General features: G+C 37.4%; 1 protein-coding gene across 4 annotated transcripts in view; it reads left to right on the forward strand.

Moving 5' to 3' along the window:
• The window catches only part of DIPK1A (divergent protein kinase domain 1A), a 124,745-nt gene that overhangs the window by 81,920 nt on the left and 23,116 nt on the right, over nucleotides 1-19,709 (forward strand). For all 4 annotated transcript variants that reach the window (XM_035018023.1, XM_035018022.1, XM_035018026.1 and 1 more), the window contains one exon: nucleotides 10,775-10,909. In XM_035018023.1, the coding sequence (XP_034873914.1) occupies nucleotides 10,775-10,909 (135 nt within the window). The remainder of the gene's footprint in view (nucleotides 1-10,774; nucleotides 10,910-19,709) is intronic.

The raw sequence follows: 19,709 nt of genomic DNA on the forward strand, positions 1-19,709 counted from the left end.
GCTGGAGTGGTGGGGGGGTGGGAGGGATGGGGTGGCTGGGTGATAGACGTTGGGGAGGGTATGTGCTATGGTGAGCACTGTGAATTGTGTAAGACTGTTGAATCACAGATCTGTACCTCTAAAACAAATAATACAATATATGTTAAAAAAAAAAAAAGAGGAAGATAGTAGGAAGGGAAAAATGAAGGGGGGGAAATCGGAGGGGGAGACGAACCTTGAGAGACTATGGACTCTGAGAAACAAACTGAGGGTTCTAGAGGGGAGGGGGGTGGGGGGAGGGGTTAGCCTGGTGATGGGTATTAAAGAGGGCACGTACTGAATGGAGCACTGGGTGTTATATGCAAACAATGAATCATGGAACACTACATCAAAAACTAATGATGTAATGTATGGTGATTAACATAACATAAAATTTAAAAAAAGAAACAAAAAGAAACTGCATACCCTTTGACCTAGAAGTTTTACTAACTTAAATCTCTCCTGAATAAATAATCAGATACTCCAGCAAATATTTACATATTTAATATAATAGGCAATAGAGCAAAGTACAGGCTCTGAAGCCAGGTTGCCTCAATTTAAATCCTGGGTATCTACTTCCTCCTAGTATAGCCTTGCTTTAACCTCTGTATTGAGTTTCTCCATCTGTAAAAAGAATAGTCCCCCACTCATTGAATTCTTGTAAGGAGAGAATAATAATCCCCTCCAGTATCCATTAGCTACATAACAGTAGCTACATAACATAACATAGCTACAACAATGCTGTATAACAAATTACCCCAAAACTCAGTGACATCTAATGAGTCACACATCTGCAGGTCAGCTGGTGTTCAGCTTTTCCAGGCTGCGCTTCACTCCAGGCCATGGTCGTGGTTCAGGTGAGCTACAGTATCACTTACTCTCCGGGGACCAGTGGCCTACCAGGGACTGATCTTCTCCTGACAGTGTCTGAAATATAAGAAGGCAAGACCAATTATATGCTTTTCTTTGCATGGCATCTACTAAGAATCATTGGCCAAAGCAAGTCACATGGCCAAGCCCAACATCAGTGAGGCAGGGAAAGTGGGGCAGGGGGAGGGAATGAATATTTGCAATTCAAGGATTGACATACTGTTTCTATAAAGAGCCAGATAGTAAATATTTCTGGCTTTGCTGGTCATACAGTCTCTGTTGTAACCACTCAACTATGTTGTTAGAGCCTGAAAGCAGCCTTAGACAGGAAATCAATGCATGGGATGGCTGTATTCTAATAAAACTGTATTTACAAAACCAGGTGATAGACAGGATTTGCCTCATGGGCCACAGTTTTCTCACCCCTAATCGATTTATCACATTGGATCATAGAGTTTTTATGAAGATTAAGGAAATTAATGTATAGAAAGTGCTTGTAACAGTTCCTGGTAGAGTAGCACTAATAAATACTGACTTTCATTAATAGTGTTGTTATTACTTTTATTATAGCACAATGTTGGAAATAATAAAAATGTCCAACAATAGAGATAGGGTTGAATAAATTATGGCACACCCATATTCTAAAATGTTATACATTCATGTAAATTTTATATATTTTAAATAACAAGGCTATTTAATGGCCTAGGTACATGTTTGCAGTATGTTAAGTGAAAAAAAAGAGACAAATGATATTTAACATAAGACTCCAATTTTATTTTTCTTAAAAGACATATATTTTTTATACATACTAGAAAACAATTAGGAAAGGAATATACCAAACTGGATCATTTACTACTTTTTTCTTTTTTGTTTTTTCAAGATATAGTTGATGTGTAACATGGTATCAGTTTTAGGTGTACAACATAATGATTTAATATATGTATATATTGCAAAATGATCGCCACTGTATGTTTACTTAACATCTACCACCACACCTAGCTACAGCATTTTTCTTGTGATAGGAACTTTTAATTATTTAATTAATTTTTAAATTTTATTTTAAATTCCAGTAGCGTTAACATACAGTGTTCTATTAGTTTCAGGTATACAGTGTGGTGATTCAACAATTCCAGACATCTCCCAGTATTCATCATGACAAGTACGCTCCTTAATCGCCATCTTGTGATAAGAACTTCTACAATCTAGTCTTAGCAACTTTCAGATATACAGTACAGTGTTATTAACTATATTCACCATGCAGTACGTTACATCCCCATGACTTACTTATCTTATAACTGGAATTTACATAATTTTTTACTGTCCTTTTTTTTTTCCCGTACTGGGCATATGCTGTTTTCTGGTATTAATGTACTTTGATGCCAAAAAAATAGAATCTGGTTCCATTGAGGACTCTTCTAACTCTGATGTAGTTTCTATTTTATATGTCAGTTACATTTTAATTGCTTAACAAATTAAGAGTTTACCCTCAGAGATGTCTGATTAGAATGGACTACGTGGACACTCTCTAACCTGTTATATTTTTAACTTAAAGAAAATTTGTCTGTTCTAGGGCTCCTAGAAAACCGCGGCAGGGTACCAACCAATGGGAAGAGAATCCCCACACTGTCTCAGGTCATAGGAACAGTAGCTCCTTTCAGACCACATTCCCTGAGCAGCCACAGTCCTTTCAGTGATAAAAGGCAGAATGTTCTTGTACAGAGGTGAACAACAACACCCCTTCCCTGGCCACCCCTGTGTTTGAACATACACAAACGCTTTTCTCATGTATCAAAGGGAGGTTAGGTTTCAATAGTTAATTGCCACTGTGCCTAGAAGTCCCATAAAATAAATACTGGGAAGGGAAGCTAGAAAACCCAGCAGTTCATCAGTACCACAAAATATTAACTAAAATTAATTTCTTTTTAATAACCCTTTACGGGGCGCCTGGGTGGCTCAGCAGTTAAGCGTCTGCTTTCGGCTCAGGTCATGATCTCAGGGTCCTGGGATGGAACCCTGCGTCGGGCTCCCTGCTCCGCGGGAAGCCTGCTTCTCCCTCTCCCACGTCCCCTGCTTGTGTTCCCTCTCTCGCTATGTCTCTCTCTGTCAAATAAATAAATAAAATCTTAAAAAAAAAAAAATAACCCTTTACAATAATCAACTTTCATCTAAATCATAATCAGGTAGCCTCGGGTTCTCCAAGAGAATCCAAGATTCTAAACTGTGTTAAAAATTGGGTTGTATAGGGGTGCCTAGGTGGCTCGGTCGGTTAAGCGTCTTCCTTCAGCTCAGGTCATGATCTCAGGGTCCTGGGATCGAGCCCCGCATCGGGCTCCCTGCTTGGCGGGAGGCCTGCTTCTCCCTCTCCCACTACCCCTGCTTGTGTTCCCTCTCTCACTGTCTCTCTCTGTCAAATAAATAAATAAAAATCTTTAAAAAAAAAAAATTGGGTTGTATAGGGGCGCCTGGGTGGCTCAGTCGGTTAAGCGGCTGCCTTCAGCTCAGGTCATGATCCCAGGGTTCTGGGATCGAGCCCTGCATCGGGCTTCCTGCTCAGCGGGGAGCCTGCTTCTCCCTCTCCCACTCCCCCTGCTTGTGTTCCCTCTCTCGCTGTCTCTCTCTGTCAAATAAATAAATAAAAATCTTTAAAAAAAAAAAATTGGGTTGTATAAGGGCGCCTGGGTGGCTCAGTTGGCTAAGCGTCTTCCTTCAGCTCAGGTCATGACCTCAGGGTCCTGGGCTGGAGCCCCGCATCAGCATCTCATGCGTCAGGCTCCCTGCTCAGTGGGGAGCCTGCTTCTCCCTCTCCTTATGCCCCTCCCCCTGCTTGTGCCTGTGCATGTGGTCTCTTTCTCTCTCCTTCAAGTGAATAAAATCTTAAAAAATACTGGGTTGTACAACCTTAGAAATAATTATTCCAAATAAAATTTGCTCTAGAATGTGCTTCAGAATCTGAGCTTTAAAGGGACTGTGCTTTTTAATCTTCAGGTTTCAGTAAAACCTAGCTAACTTTTATTTTTAGTAAGTGAATATTAGTGAATTTAGGTGCCAAGTAGGATTTCCATGTAAGATTTGTATGTGACTACTGTATGTTTCAGTAAGTTCTAGACCCAGTAGGCCTTAGGCCTACTAAAAGGGGTAAACGGACACCTGATTTTCCCATTCTAGGTGCCAGAATCTTAACTGAAATGATAAGGTAATGTGAATCCTATATAGAAACTTATCTATAACCATATCTCAAGTAGTTCTTTAACTTGAGACTTTATGTATATAAGCTAAAGATTTGTCAATAGTTTTTGAGCTCATGATATGGAATGAGAACTATATTCAGTCAACTTAAACATAAATATACACAACTACACAAACTATTAATGGATTTTAACTGCAATTTCCAGTTCTTCCCCACTAAGGAAGAAAGAAGAACCCTTAATCAGAATGGCCAAAAAAATTGTCTCTCTTCCGGCTGGGACCTCCATATTGCTTTTCTCCTCACCCCAGACCCTTCTTTCCTGATTCTATCCTGCAGAAGTAGCTAGTCTCCAGAGGTGACCCTGCAGTGAGTCACGCCTTCTGTTATTCATACCCTTATGGAATACCCCCTATATTCAATCTCATCTGGCCCTGTGATACCGTAAGAGTGGGGCAGAAATGATGCCACTTCCATCTTGGTCTCTGGAAACACTTCCTCTGGGGTTAGTCAGCCATCATGTAAGAAGCCTGGCTACCATGAACACCAGGCCCTGAAGAAGTCCTGCTAGCCACATGAAGCCGTTCCAGCCATTCCAGCTGAGGGGTTGGACATATCCAACTATGTCAGTCCTCCCTCCTGTGCCTTCAGCCCTAATCACAAATGCATGAAAAACTTGAGAGAACTGGTCAGCTGAGTCAGTCAACCCTCAGAGCCATGAGAAATGTAAATTCTTGTAAGCCACTAAGTTATGGCTTAGTATGTTATATAGCAATAGAAAGTTGGAACACTTAGCTTTCTTACCCCTGTCTTTCTGCCCTAGTATGTTGAAGAACCCCATGACTGAGTTCATTTGCTGTTGCAAATGTTAATTTTCCTTTTATGTAGAGTGCTAATGGAGGCTACACTTCCCTCCCACGGCTTTGTAAAATGCTGGCTATCTACCTGGTCATAAAGAGCAGTAGATCCTGTAGATATATTTTTAAATAGATGTGCTTAAGCACCTATATACAAATATGTAGGTTTTTCCTGAGTAGAAAAGTAATATAATCAGGAGCGCCTGTGTGGCTCAGTCATTAAGCGTCTGCCTTTGGCTCAGGTCATGATCCCAGGGTCCTGGGATCGAGTCCCACATCGGGCTCCCTGCTCAGCGGGGAGCCTGCTTCTCCCTCTGCCTCTGCCTCTGCCACTCCCCCTGCTTGTGTTCTCTCTCTCTCTGTCAAATAAATAAATAAAATCTTTTTTAAAAAGTAATATATTCATTATAGAAAAATCTGTGTAATAGAGAAGAAAAATAAAAATCATTCATGATTCCACCACTCTTGACATTTTGAGACAGCTACCCTTGACATTCTGGTTTATTTCCTTGCAGTTTCTACAGTCTACTGGTGACTTTTTCTCTTTTTTAAAAAGCAGAATTGGGAACATACCCTACATGTTTTGAAAACTGATTTTTTTCACTTACTGTATCATGAACATTTTCCCATACTTTAAACTTCTTTGAAATAGTAATGTACTATTGAAACTAGCCACAGACTTAAGGATCACCCCATGCAATTAAGTCCCCAGGTGTTCTTGCGTTTTTGATGTCGTCAGCCCCTAAGCATTAAAAATAGGAACCAACATTCGGAGAAAATGTGAAAATTATCTGCTCCTTACTGGAATTTTATTTCTACAAGAAAATCAAAACTGAGAATATGCTCATGCAAATAAAACTTTTAGAATTTAGGTCAGAGAACAGCTAGGATTCTTCCTATAAATGTGAAAATTCACCTCTTAGAAAGATGAAAAAAAAAAAAACCCCTCTGACCACTAGTCTAATATTGCTGTTTGACAAGAAATTCTCTGAAAGTTTTGTCATAAAAATAAGCATTTTCATGCTCAAGACAAGCTGGGGAGCACGGACTTAGAACCTTTCTTTTCACTATTTTTAACTTATAAAAACCCAAGGTTTTCCTTGTTTGGAATGACATAAAAGTTTTTTTTTTTTAATGTTTCTTTGAATATCATAGCTGTCTTTTGATGTTTGTGAAGTTAGCACTAGGATAGTTTACATTTGGTGCATTTAGACTTTCTTCTTAATGGTTTTTCAATAGCCCTCCAACTAGTAGTGAGACACCCTTTCAATAAAGGTACAGGATCCGTTCCAAATAAAGTTTATCTGCATGTGTTGTGGTGTACAGTAAATATTTACACTATTAAATGGTTTCTTCATATTTCTGTTTCTTACAGCTAGCACATTTTTCAAAAGTACTGTTACTATAAATAGAATATATTTAAAGAAAGGGTAAAAGTTATGTCCGGGGACATTTATCCTTAATTTTAACTCGTTTTTTTCATCTAGATTAGTCCTAAATATGCAGTAAAACTTAGCCAGCTACAATGTTGTCAGTATAACAGTAAGGAGAAAAAATTTTCAAAGATTATTTCAGAGTAACTGGTAATTGAAAAACTTAACTAAAAAGACAAACACACATCTCTCAGCTTTTTCTGTAACATGACAAATGATAAAATGATTGTATTTGAGTTTGTGTAAGTCATAACCTTATCAATTTGTTATGTTTTTTGAATGTTCAAGTCCACTAAATATGTCAACTAAAATATTTGTGGGTAAAAGTAAAGATATGATATTTTTTTCTCTTCTCAAAATTAAGAACATCTGTTTAGGGAGTATTCAGGGGTAAAGCAAGTGGGACCATGTGCTTTATGTTTACAGAAAATGTTGAGTATGAAAAAGATAAGAAGGGTAGAATTGGGTAGAATTGGTAGAGAAAGTTTGTTTCATTATTTATATATTAATCATTTACTTTAGTCTAAAGACTGCTTCTAACTGTTATTTCCAGGCAGATGTTAAATTTTTCTAATTAGTAGTAGTCGATGCCTTGAAGACTAATTGAATATAAAATGACAATGTAAGACAATTTTGATTCTTTCCATTTTTGGTTTCATTTTGTAATGTAACCATAATGCAAGACTTCTTAACCTTAGCAATATTGACATTTGGGGTCAGATCATTCTTTGTTGTGGGAGGCTGTCCTGTGCATTGTCGGATGTTTAGCAATATCTCTGGCCTCTACCCACAAGATACTAGTAGCACTGCCCAGTCATGAAACAATGTCACCAGACGTTGACAGGTGTCCCCTAAGGGGCAAAAGTAATTCCAGTTGAGAATCACTGCCATAGTGTATTTACTAAAGTTCTTATCAGCTTTTCAGGAGTACAATTTGAAATAAAGCAGTGTACCGTTAGTAGCTGGGCACAAAATCAGAACAGAAAAGCTGCTAGGCAGTATTTTGGATAGTTCAGCATAAAAAAAAAGATCAGAAACAGTAAGTACATTTCTTAATCAAAGACTGGGTTGTCTAGGTAATTGGTACAGAACAGACCACTGGAAAGATTTTAGTGATTACCACACAGGGAAATAAAATTAGTTAATAGCTAGAGATGTCATTTATGGCTGTTTTTCTTCAATCATTATTTTAAAATGTGAAGCAGCAGGATCTGCAGATATTAGAGGACACATGAAGGTCCTTGTAACTATTTTGTGTTACCCCTAAATCACAGTGATTTTCCATGGCGTGCTGGAATAAAAATGTCTCACTCCTTTTGTCATTATGTCTACAACAGGTGATGCCCAGTGCCCTGCTGGGAATGCCATTAATCTAACTTCCTCTCCAAAATTTTTGGCATTTGGTATCATGACAAGCACTCAGCAGGCAAGCCGGTTCACAGGGTGTTTTTCAGTTTAAATATATGCCAGAGAAAATCGAAAAATATATCTATTTGAGAGATACAGAAAAGCAAAATGATTTCAAATTTTATTAAATTGAATATGCAGGAGAGAGAAATATACCAAAGCCTTAGCTGCCTACATGTATTAAGCATCATATGCATTTGAAAACATCTCACAGTAGCTTTACTAAACATGTATACAAAAACCTGAATAGAAATTATTGATAGAAGGCAGTTAACATCACCAGACTCCTTGAGGTATTGTCAAGAAGAAGGGAAGACAGGACCAACCTGGATGCTGGGAGAAAACCCTACTCACTAGGTCTGTGTTGTTCTCCTTTACTCTGTGACATATACCTGCTGCAGAGCAAGGCAGGAAGAGGAAAAAGGAAATGGTATGTCTTCCCTGATTCTTTTGAAAATGAACTGAACTAATCTTGTTTTAAAACCCTGCCTCAAGGGGTAGCTGGGTGGTTCAGTCAGTTAAGCCTCCACTCTTGGTTTCAGCTCAGGTCACGATTGAGATCAAGCCTCACATCCAGCTCCGAATCCAGCTCCTTGCTCAGCATGGAGTCTGTTTGGGATTTTTTCCCTCTTCCTCTCCCTCCCCCTCTGCTCCTCACCCCCTGCGCGTGTGTGCAAGCTCTCTCAAATAAATAAATGAAATCTTAAAAACAAAAACAAAACCCTGCCTCAAAAAAAATCCTATAAGATGTTTATATTAGATTGGACTTCTGAAAGTAAAATCATGCTATGCTATGGTCCTTCAAGCGACCCTCTGAACTACTGGACGCTTGTATGGTAGATTTATAATTTGTTCTTGCAACTGGAGATGTGTTTTGTTTTGTTTTGTTTTTACAGTTTCAATGGAATCAGGATTCAAAAAAGATCCATAGATTGTGATTATTTGATGTATTTCTTAAATATTTTTTAGTCTTCAGTTTTCCCCATCTTCTCCTTATTTTCTCCCTTGTAATTTACGTGTTGGAGAACTGGGTTGTTTGTATCACAGCATTTTCCACAGCCTGGAGTTTGCTCATTTTATCCCAATAGAGTCACTTACTGAGGTATCACTTATATTCCTCCATCTCCTGTATTTCCTGTAAACTGGTAGTTGGAGCTAAAGACTTAATCAGATTCAGATTCAGTTTTCTTTTTCAAGTTCAAAAACAAGGTGGTGACCAAATCATAGTGACAGTGTTCTTGACTTTTTGCTCAGTGCCTTGCAAACTATGTGCCTCAAAATGTGCTTATGTTCTATAGGCATTATGTCATTTAATCATCTTTAAGCTTCATAATACTGGTACATATCAGTTTCTGTCTGATGACTAGATCCCTTTAGTAGGGTCAAATAATCTTGAATGTCTTTCAAACAAACCCCTCAGTGTATACCCCATTGTCATTTATGTGATTTAATTTAGAATTCTGTCTGAATTTTCTTTTTACTGGATTCTTTTAGAGCTATACAAAAATAGCTTGCATTAAAGGCATTTTTTATATTTTAATAATAAAGCTCAAAGACCTGTCACTTCACTGTGAATTTGTTATACTCAAGCTTTTGGTACTGGAATTCACCATCTGTTAATCTCACAAAGACAGATATCTAAATCGTAAATAGGGCCAACAGAAGTCAGTATTTCCTGAGTCTCTTTTTCCTTTGCACTCATTGTCTTCTGCAGGTGCACTTAGGTCTCTTTCATCTCTCTCTGCTTTCTTTGTATGCTCACAGTGCTCACAGTATCCTACTGTTACCCAGTGTGAGAAACTGGCTCCTGATTGTAAAAGCAAAAGTAGCTTTTCATTGTTTGTTTACATATCTGTAATTTGTTCTGTTCAATTATCTCCATACCCCCAAAATTTACCATTTATAAAACCCAGACCATTGGAGTTCCAGACTCAAAAAATAAATGTCCAGTTATCTTGACCAACTGACACTTTTGAATATTAAACTGTTTAATATGTTGTTGATGGAGAAAAGGCTGTAGCTGGCCCAAGTTGCAATTAGATAGCAGAGAACTGGGAGCAAAACAATGCAAAGAGGATCCCATTGTGTAGCTTTCCAAGCTGACATGCAAAGAGTAATTTATTCTTTATGTATCTTAACCCTTCTTCTCCAATTATTTTTCCTTTAATAATTGTAACAACATTCTCCTCAAGCTTCCAGAGTACCCATTAGGTGAAGCATTTGGTTGGTTGAATGGAAGGAACATAAAGCCTTGGTGAATACAACAGAGAAATAAGAATGAGCTGGAAGTTTAATTTCTTATTCTTTTTTTTTTTTTTTTAAGATTTTATTTATTTATTTGACAGAGACACAGCGAGAGAGGGAACACAAGCAGGGGGAGCGGGAGAGGGAGAAGCAGGCCTCCTGCGGAGCAGGGAGCCCGATGCGGGGCTCGATCCCAGGACTCTGGGATCATGACCTGAGCCGAAGGCAGATGCTTAACGACTGAGCCACCCAGGCGCCCCTAATTTCTTATTCTGGTTATACTTCACTATGAGACATTAAACAAATAGCCAAATACTCTGTTCTTATTTCTTTGAAACAAAATTATTTTTATGCTGATTATCCATAAAGAACTTGAAGATTCTTATTTGAAATTGTCCTCTGTAAGCTCATAGTATATCGGAATTGTGTCTCTTTACCTGATCTCACAGAGTGCCCAGGGTAGCCTGGTGCACGTGCTCGTGCTTCATAAGTAGCTTTAGATGCTGGTGGTATTTGAAAGGTTATACATTTTAAAGGGTATTTTGTTCCCTTTTTCCCTGGCAGGACCAAGAAGCTTCCTTTTCTAAGACCAGTGCTGTTTGGACTCAGTGAAAGTACACTTTGTTCTAGGAGAATTGCCATGTGAAAGCCTAGAATATATATTGAGTTCTTCCAAGAAGGGGGGCAAAAATCATGTTCTAGGACAGTGAAGGCTGACTTGGTGCTGAACGAATGATTGTTATGTGCTCTTTTACCCACAGGCTCGCTTTTCATATGTGCGGATGAAATATCTTTTCTTTTCCTGGTTGGTGGTTTTTGTTGGAAGCTGGATTATATATGTGCAATACTCTACCTATACAGAACTATGCAGAGGGAAGGACTGTAAGAAAATAATAGTAAGTATTTTTGATTTCCTAGTATGTAGAAAAACTATATTAATAATATATTTACTGCTTATATACTTACTAATAATTGTTTTCAAAAAGTAAAAGTTAATTTGACCTTAGGGTTGTGTTGAACTTTATAGCTTTTCAGTGTGACCAAGTTAGTAGGAGTGTTCCACGCCTTGAAAAATCTACACTTCAGAAATCTAAATATATAATACTAGATTAAGTGTGAGAGCATCCTCATTACAGACAGGGATTCTTTTTAAAATATACTAAAAGTTGAGTTCACTCACATCAGATGAGTTTTTAAATGTTTAGAGTATAAAAGTATTACTTACAGGCAACCTTTCTGGAACACACCTTTTGAATAAATGGGGTCATTCTCAAATACCAAAAATGTATCTGAAAAGCATATAATACATTTTGTATTTAATTTCTATCCTAATGATTGGATATATCTCAGGAAAATTGCTCTATCAGTCTAAGATTTCTAATAGTAATTATTGGTTATATGTTTGAGGATCAGTAAATTTAACTCCTTGTTTTCTTCTAATATCTTCTGATATAAGTAATACTAAAACATTGCCTCTGAGAATTACATTTTTTATAATATTGTTGGGATCCCAATTACTATAACTTATTAAAGATTCTGTAGTTATTAAGTAGTTACTCTTCACCCAGGCCAGTGGTGCTAGGTATATGCATAAAGCAGGGAACAGGTTATCATGACCTTAGGAACTTAGAGTCTAGCAGGGAAGAAAATGAATACAGTAAGGTAGGATAATGATTGCAATAGCAAGTGTTATAGGAACATAAGACAGGGAGACCTGAAGTTCTAAGGACATGAAAATCAGTTTAACTCTAGGCATTCTCAATTAAGATAAAAAATTATTCCCCAGGAGTATTACAGCCTCTTAAATAGGAAAGGGAGGAATTACTGATATAATAAGCAGGGAAATGAATTAGTAAAGATGAGTCCCAAATCAAGTTCACAGGTGTCAGTCTTACATGTCCATTTCAGTTGGCCATCCCAGATCATTGAGGAATTTTTTTTTAAGACTTTATTTATTTATTTGAGAGAGAGCATGAGGAGGGGGAGGGGCAGAGGGAGAGGAAAAAGCAGACTCCCCGCTGAGCAGGGGGCCTTACGTAGGACTCCATCCCAGGACCCGAAGATCATGACCTGAGCTGAAGGCAGATACTTAACCCACTGAGCCACCTAGGCACCCCCAGATCCTTAAAGAATTTTAAGATAGAAACCTCTGGGACCAGGCAATGTACTGCATACTGGTCAGTAATACTTAAAATAATACTATGAAAGTCCCCCAAGCCCATTTTACAAATAAAGAAATATGTACACCTGAAATTAATGTAACATTGTATGTCAGCTATACTTTAATTAAATATATATAATTTATATATATATATGACTAAGAGAGAGAATTTGGTTGTGATGGTGGAGCCAGAATTTGGTCCTAATTCTATCTCTATATAAAGCTCAGATTCTTTCTGCTACCCTATATCAGAAAAGACTAACAAAATTATAGCTTAATAAAACTAAGAAAAAAATCCCACAAAACTCAACCTGCTTAACCTTCAATGAAGAAGAAAGAAGCAGGAGTTATATAATCAATTATAATAACATAAAATAACCAAAACTATTTGAAATGTCTGCTTTCACTTTTTCTAGGGCACTTTTCTCAAACTAGGTGTCTTGGGGCACATTAAAAGGTATCCCATGGATAAAAGTTGTCTGCTGTCAGATATATTCAAAAACAGCAGGTTAAACAAAGATAAATAGGTGACTTTACTGAGGACTTCCCAGGATCTTTAATATACTAATATATACTGTGCATCTCCAGAAGAAGCAAATATATTTGATTAGGAAAAAATTCATCCCACCACAACTCTCAGGAAGACCGATTAACATCATCTGGTGATGCTAGAAATACTATAATAAGAGATTAAAGCAAAATGAAATAGATATGCTTTTATTGTGTATTAATATAATAATATTCAAATTATAAGGCATATTACGGTGAATATTCTGTTACAAGTGAGTTATAGTTGTTAAGTATTTTTTATTGTATTTATTTTTAGTATTTTATTATTAAAGTATTTTTCATGATTTTTCCTTTAGTTTCACTATATAAGAAATGGAAGCAGAATTCTAGCATAATTTAATAATTCTAATATAATAATTCTAGCATAATTTAATGGTTATCTTACTAAAATTTGAAAATAATGAAAACATTTTCTGAGCCTAAAACGTATCTTTTCCCTGAGACTGGCTTTAAAAAAAAATTGTAGTTTCTCTGCATTTGGGAATTGTGTTCTTAAAATTTACCAAAACTGGTAGTATTGAGATCAGTAGTACTAATTAAAAAACATTTAATAGGAATTGTGTGATTGGAACTAAAAAGCAAGCAGAAAAAATATTTCTTAAGTACACATTAAAGCTTCAAAGAGCTGACAGGGTATCTTGTGAGGAATTACTTGGTCAAGATCTGGGAGGGGATAAGATTTGAGAGAGGTGAGCCTAGATTTGGTGACTTTGTTCGCCTGGGGTATATGACCTAAAATAGAGTTTTATGGGGTTAGGAAGATAAAAATCTAGTCCAGGTCCTACCAAGGGTAGGACCTTGGTACACCATGCTGTGGGTTGATACCCTAAAGAGCTGAACCCCAACGGTAAAGGTAAACTAAAAGAACCTCAGTGATGTGAGCTGAATTTTGGAGCCTCTTCTTCCTTCAGGGATATTGCTGATACTTGGCATGAGCAGGGGTCTGAGAAACAGGACTGTATACTAGAAGAGAGCTGCTGCTTGGTACAAGAATTAGCAAACTTTTGTAGAAAGTAAGAGAGCCTCAAGCATACAGCCGGTTATCCTGTTGGGATATTGCCAAATCCTAGGGTTTTACAGAATGGGAGGATAAACATCTCATTGGAAAGCCTTTGAAAAGCAGAGCAGACATTTTGGCAGTCACACAAGATACAGCCTAGAGTTATGAACCTGCCAATGGGGGGAAACCCCAATGAATTCCCAGGCTCTCTATTTAAAACCCTAGAGGGCTATGCTCTTGGAATGGAGATCAGCCAAAAATAGCTTGATCTTTACCAGAGCTGCAGCCCAGCCTCCATTCAGCACAGTGCCTGATTGGGTTAAGATGATCAGCTACCGGGGCGCCTGGGTGGCTCGGTCGTTAAGCGTCTGCCTTCGGCTCAGGTCATGGTCCCAGGGTCCTGGGATCGAGCCCCACATTGGGCTCCCTGCTCCGCGGGAAGCCTGCTTCTCCCTCTCCCACTCCCCCTGCTTGTGTTCCCTCTCTCGCTGTGTCTCTGTCAAATAAATAAATACTAAAAAAAAAAAAAAAAATGATCAGCTACCATTTTATCTGTCTACCCAAGGGAAGGGAAATGAAATGAAAGGGAAGGGAAACCCTCTCTGGAGTCACTATGTGAAAAACTAGAGGACATGGCAAAAGACATGGTGGCATGATCAAAAACTAAGAGATAAATATGGACAGTAGAATCAGATCCACAGATGATCCTGATAGTGCCTCAAAAAGTTAAATAGGGAATTACTGCATGATCCAACAATTCTGCTTCTAGGTATATACCCAGAAGAATTGAAAGTAGGAACTCAAGCAGATACTTGCATACCAGTGTTCACAGTAGCATTATTCACAATAGCCAAATGATGGAAACAACTCTAACATCCATTAACAGATGAATGCATAAACAAAATACATGGAATATTATTCAACCTTTTTAAAAAGAATGAAATTCTGATGCATTCTACAACATGGATGAACCTCAAAAACATTATGCTAAATGATATAAGCCAGACACTAAATGACAAATATTGTATAATTCCACTTATATGAGGTACCTAGAATAACAATTATATATAAATTGGGAGAATGGTAAAAGGAGTTAAAATGTTTAAGATTGTATGTAGGGTAAAAGTATCAACTAGTTAATATCAATTAGTCTATTCATAATTAATTAATAAAATGTCCCTCAATAACTTTAGACTTTGTTGATTGAAATATGCATATTGTTATTTCTAGGATAGCCTCTGGAATAGAGAAAGAGTGTATCCTCTCCAAACTAATAAAAAAAAAAAGGAATAATAAAAGAATACTCTGTTCTAAAGAAGGCAAGAAAGTAAAGAAAAAAGGAACATATAGGCAGTAGAATTACAAAATACATAATAAGACAATAGATGTCAAATATTGAAATCCCAGGAAACAGACTCAGAGACTGAGACTTGCCTGCAGGATGTTTATTGGGATGGGCTCTTGAGATTAACATCTGTGGGGAAGTGAGGAAACAGGATAGACCAGAGAAGTTAAACTGCACTACAGTGGTAACAAAGACCTCAGTCAATTCTACAGGGAACTTTGGAGCTGGGGTAGTCTTGCAAATGTCCAGGCATTTATATCCTGTCACTGACCAGTCACTGGATACAGTTTTCTACCCTCTTCCACCCTCTCTTAAGGGGACGTTACCTTGGGTAAGGCTGTATTCTAGGCTGAGGACAAGTCCCAAAGAAAAATTCAGCTGAGAGCTGTTGACTACTTAGATGACCAATAGCTGAGGGAATGAGTGTTCCAGTTCTGGACAAGATATGGCTGACTTACCATGGCATTGGCTGTAGTATATTTCAAACCAAATATGTTGGGCGCCTGGGTGGCTCAGTTGGTTAAGCAACTGCCTTCGGCTCAGGTCATGATCCTGGAGTCCCGGGATCGAGTCCCGCATCGGGCTCCCTGCTCGGCAGGGAGTCTGCTTCTCCCTCTGACCCTCCCCCCTCTCATGCTCTCTCTATCTCAGTCTCTCTCTCAAATAAATAAATAAAATCTTAAAAAACAAAACAAAACAAAACAAATATGTTGGTAATTACATTAAATGTAAATGGACCAAATGCTTTAGGTAAAAGGCAAAGACTGTCAGACTGTACTAAAATTTTTTAAAAATTATATTTACAAGAGACACATCTAAAATATAATGATGCAGATGGATTGAAAGTAAAAGAATAGGAAAAAAATTCATGCAAATATGTAAATTATAAAAGAGCAGATGTTTAAAGGAAAAACCGTAGCCATATATATATTGATGTAAGTTTTATATTACACAAACTATACCTCTTTTTAAAGTCTAAATCAGCCCTTACAGGCATGAAATGTAATACTTTTAAAATTTGTTTCTCCTGTGTTTTAGTTTTACAATGTCTGCCTAAGTAATTATCTGGCCTTTTTACAAATGTTGGCAATATCCACACTTACTTTTTTTGGTCCTGGTAATTCCTGTTATGAAATGTAGAGTGTAAACTGATTTTCTTTCTCCCTCTGTATTACTGCATAGTCTGTTCTCTTATTTAAGTGGACTGAACTGAACCAGAGCATATAATAAGTTGGCTGATTTTCAATTTGGATATAAAAATATAAAACTGCATTATCTCAAAACCACATTTAGCAAAAACATGCTTGCCAAAGGATTTGTAGTATCCTGTGTATAAACTCTGGACAGATTTACTTCAAAATCCTCATCTTGATGGACTAAGGAAGATTGTAAAGAAATACAGAAGATCCCAAAGAGGCCCTACAAAAATTACTTGCTGAAGTTTAACAATGTGGGTTCTTTCCTTCCCTTTGTAAGTTGGCAGTTTGACTTTTAACTTTTTCTAGTTCTTTTTTTTTCCTATTTTTAATCATTTAATACTTATTCTTAAGATAACTACTATCACATAGCAATCATATAAAAAATATAATCCATTTTAGAAGAAGTATCAGTCAACAAGTATTTTTTGAACACCTACTACATGTCAGTCATTATTCTAGGTGCTGGTGATATAATGGTAAGCAAGATATGCAGAGTCCATGTCTTCAGGAGCTTACATTCTTGTAGTGGAATATGTATAATAAAAACAGAAACAAATAAACAAATGACTTCAGGGACTAAGAAGTGTAATAACAAAGGACATAATAGCAATATTTTGTAGAAAATGGCTAGGGCATGCTTCCTTAACCGTAGTGGCTGGGAAAGCCTTCCCTGAGAAGATGGCATTTTGAATTAGAACCTGATGAGAAGGAAGCAATTGTATGAATATCTGGGCAAAAAGCATTTAAGGAAAAAGGACAGTGAGTAAATGTCCAAAGAGGGGAGTGAGGTTAGGAAATGTGGTTGGTTTCATGAATATTTTATAAAAATCTGTATCATTACTTTAGTCATATGTACATTTTAAAATCTTGGATATTGAAGGTACAATTCATCAAGTAAGGAAAACTTCTTGATAATAAGTAGCTCAACCATATCATGTTAGTCTACTGGAAAAAATACTAGGCTAGAGTCAAAGCACCAGACTTACACTTTCTTGTGATGTACTGTATGACTTTTAGTAAGTGACTTCGTTTCCTTGACTTCCTGTTAAGTTCATTGTACAGGTAGGAAAACTATCCCTGCCTGCTTGCCCTACCCACATCACAGATTTTATGGAGATAAAGTAGAATTGAAACAGTTACTATGGCTTTCTGTCATTTAATGATACTCTAACGTATCTATTGAATATATAGAAGGTTCTCACGTCTTTGACTTGATTCCACTTGGCCCATGGCAAGTACCTTAATAGTTGATGTTGCTGTAACCGTAATGTCCCATTCCGAGCATTGCCTCCAAGCTAGATCACTGTATAGGAGTCAAGATATCATAGGTGATCAGCAGAGTGTGATAAGCAGTTTACTTATGTCTAAGAATCATGGTCTATCTTGTCCTACATAGCTTTCTTGTTCTCTGTATATCTCTGTCTTTTTCCTTCTCTCTCCATTTGTGTATGAGGTCATAGCTATTGTGGTGGTTAAGAGCATAAGCATTGGAATAAATGAGCTTCAGGTTTGAGTTCCAGCTTTGCCATTCCTTAGCTAGATAGCTTTGTCTTAGCTTATGTAAAATGGGGATTAATAATACTGTCTGTCTCATCAGGTAGTTGTGAGGATAAAATGAGTTCATGTATTGAAAGGTTTAACACTGTGCTTGACATATAATAAGTGCTCCGTAAATCATCATTATTTTCTCAAGTTTATGTCTTTGAATCTGACTCAGGAAGATAAGACATACACACAACATTATACAATCAGGTGTATCAGTCAAGATTCAAGCAGAGAAGCAGAACCCATAAGAAATATATATTAAGAGATTTATTATTTATTATTTAAATTTTTATTACTGTTATTTGTTAACAACATGGATGGACCTTGAGGGCATTATGCTAAGTGAAATATGTCAGACAGAAAGACAGATATTGTATGATATCACTTATATGTGCACTCTAAAAAATAGAACAACAACAAACAAACAAACAAAAAAAACAAGCTCATAGATACAGAAAACAGATTGGTGTTTGCCAGAGGCAGGGGGCAGCAGGGGAGGCAAAATGGGTGAAGGGGGTCAAAAGGAACAAACTTCCAGTTATAAAATAAGTAAGTCATGAAGATATACAGCAAGGTGACTACAGCTAACAATACTGTGTTGTAGGGCAACCCCTTTGGGCTCCCTCCCTCCTTGGGAGCTTCATATTATCACTTCACTATCGTTCAATAAACCTGGCTTTGCTGCCCACCAAAAAAAAATTATTATTATATATTGTTTATATTTATTTATTATTTACATATTATATATTATTTATATTATTACTTATATTATTTATATATTATTATTTATAATATATGTTATATATTATTATATATTTGAAAGTTGCTCAGAAAGTAGATCTTAAAAGTTATCACGAGAAAAAAACATTTTGTAAGTATGCGTGGTAATGGATGTTAACTAGACTTACTGTAGCGATTATTTCACAATGTATGCAAATATCAAATCATTATGTTCTACACCTTAGACTAAGATAATGTTATATGTCAGTTATATTGCAATTTTTTTTTAAGATTTTATTTATTTATTTGACAGAGAGAGACACAGTGCGAGAGGGAACACAAGCAGGGGGAGTGAGAGAGGGAGAAGCAGGCTTCCCGCTGAGCAGGGAGCCCGACGCCGGGCTCGACCCCAGGACCATGACCTGAGCCGAAGGCAGACACCTAACGACTGAGCCACAGATATTTATTGCAAGGAATTGGCTTATGCAGTTGTGGGGGCTGGCTAGATGAGGCCGAAATCCATAGGGTAGGCTGTCAAGGACAGGCTGGACCTCTTGGGCATGGGCTGAAGCTGCTGTCCAGAGGCAGCATTTCTTCTTCATCATGAGAGCCTCAGTAATTCTCTTAAATCCCTTCAACTAATTGAAAAAGGCCCACCCAGATTATCTAGGATAATCTCTCATTAAAGTCAGTTGATCATGGGGGCACCTGGGTGGCTCAGTCAGTTAAGTTTCTGCCTTTGGCTCTGGTCATGATCCCAGGGTCCTGGGATCAAGCCCCGCATTGGGCTCCCTGCTCAGCGGGGATTCTGCTTCTCCCTCTCCCTCTGCCCCCCATTCGTGCTCTCTCTCTCTCACTCTCGCTCTCTATCTCAAATAAATAAAATGTTTAAAAGAAAATCAATTAATCATGGACTTCATTACATCTACAAAAACCTTCACAGCAACAACTAGATTATTGTTTGCTTTATTAACTGGGGACAGTAGCCTAGCCAAGTTGATACATCCAAAGACCATCAGATCAGATTAAAATGGTTTAGTTTGTACCAGAAATAGTTGTACTACACAAATTTAAAGAAAGAAGGCTTCAACGAACACAGAGATCACTGTGGGTAAAATAGCAGAGAAAGGCTTCATAGAGGACGCAGAATTTCTGT

Source organism: Mirounga leonina, unplaced genomic scaffold, assembly GCF_011800145.1.
Source record: "Mirounga leonina isolate KUSES-001 unplaced genomic scaffold, KU_Mleo_1.0 Mir_173, whole genome shotgun sequence".
Taxonomy (NCBI): Eukaryota; Metazoa; Chordata; class Mammalia; order Carnivora; family Phocidae; genus Mirounga; species Mirounga leonina.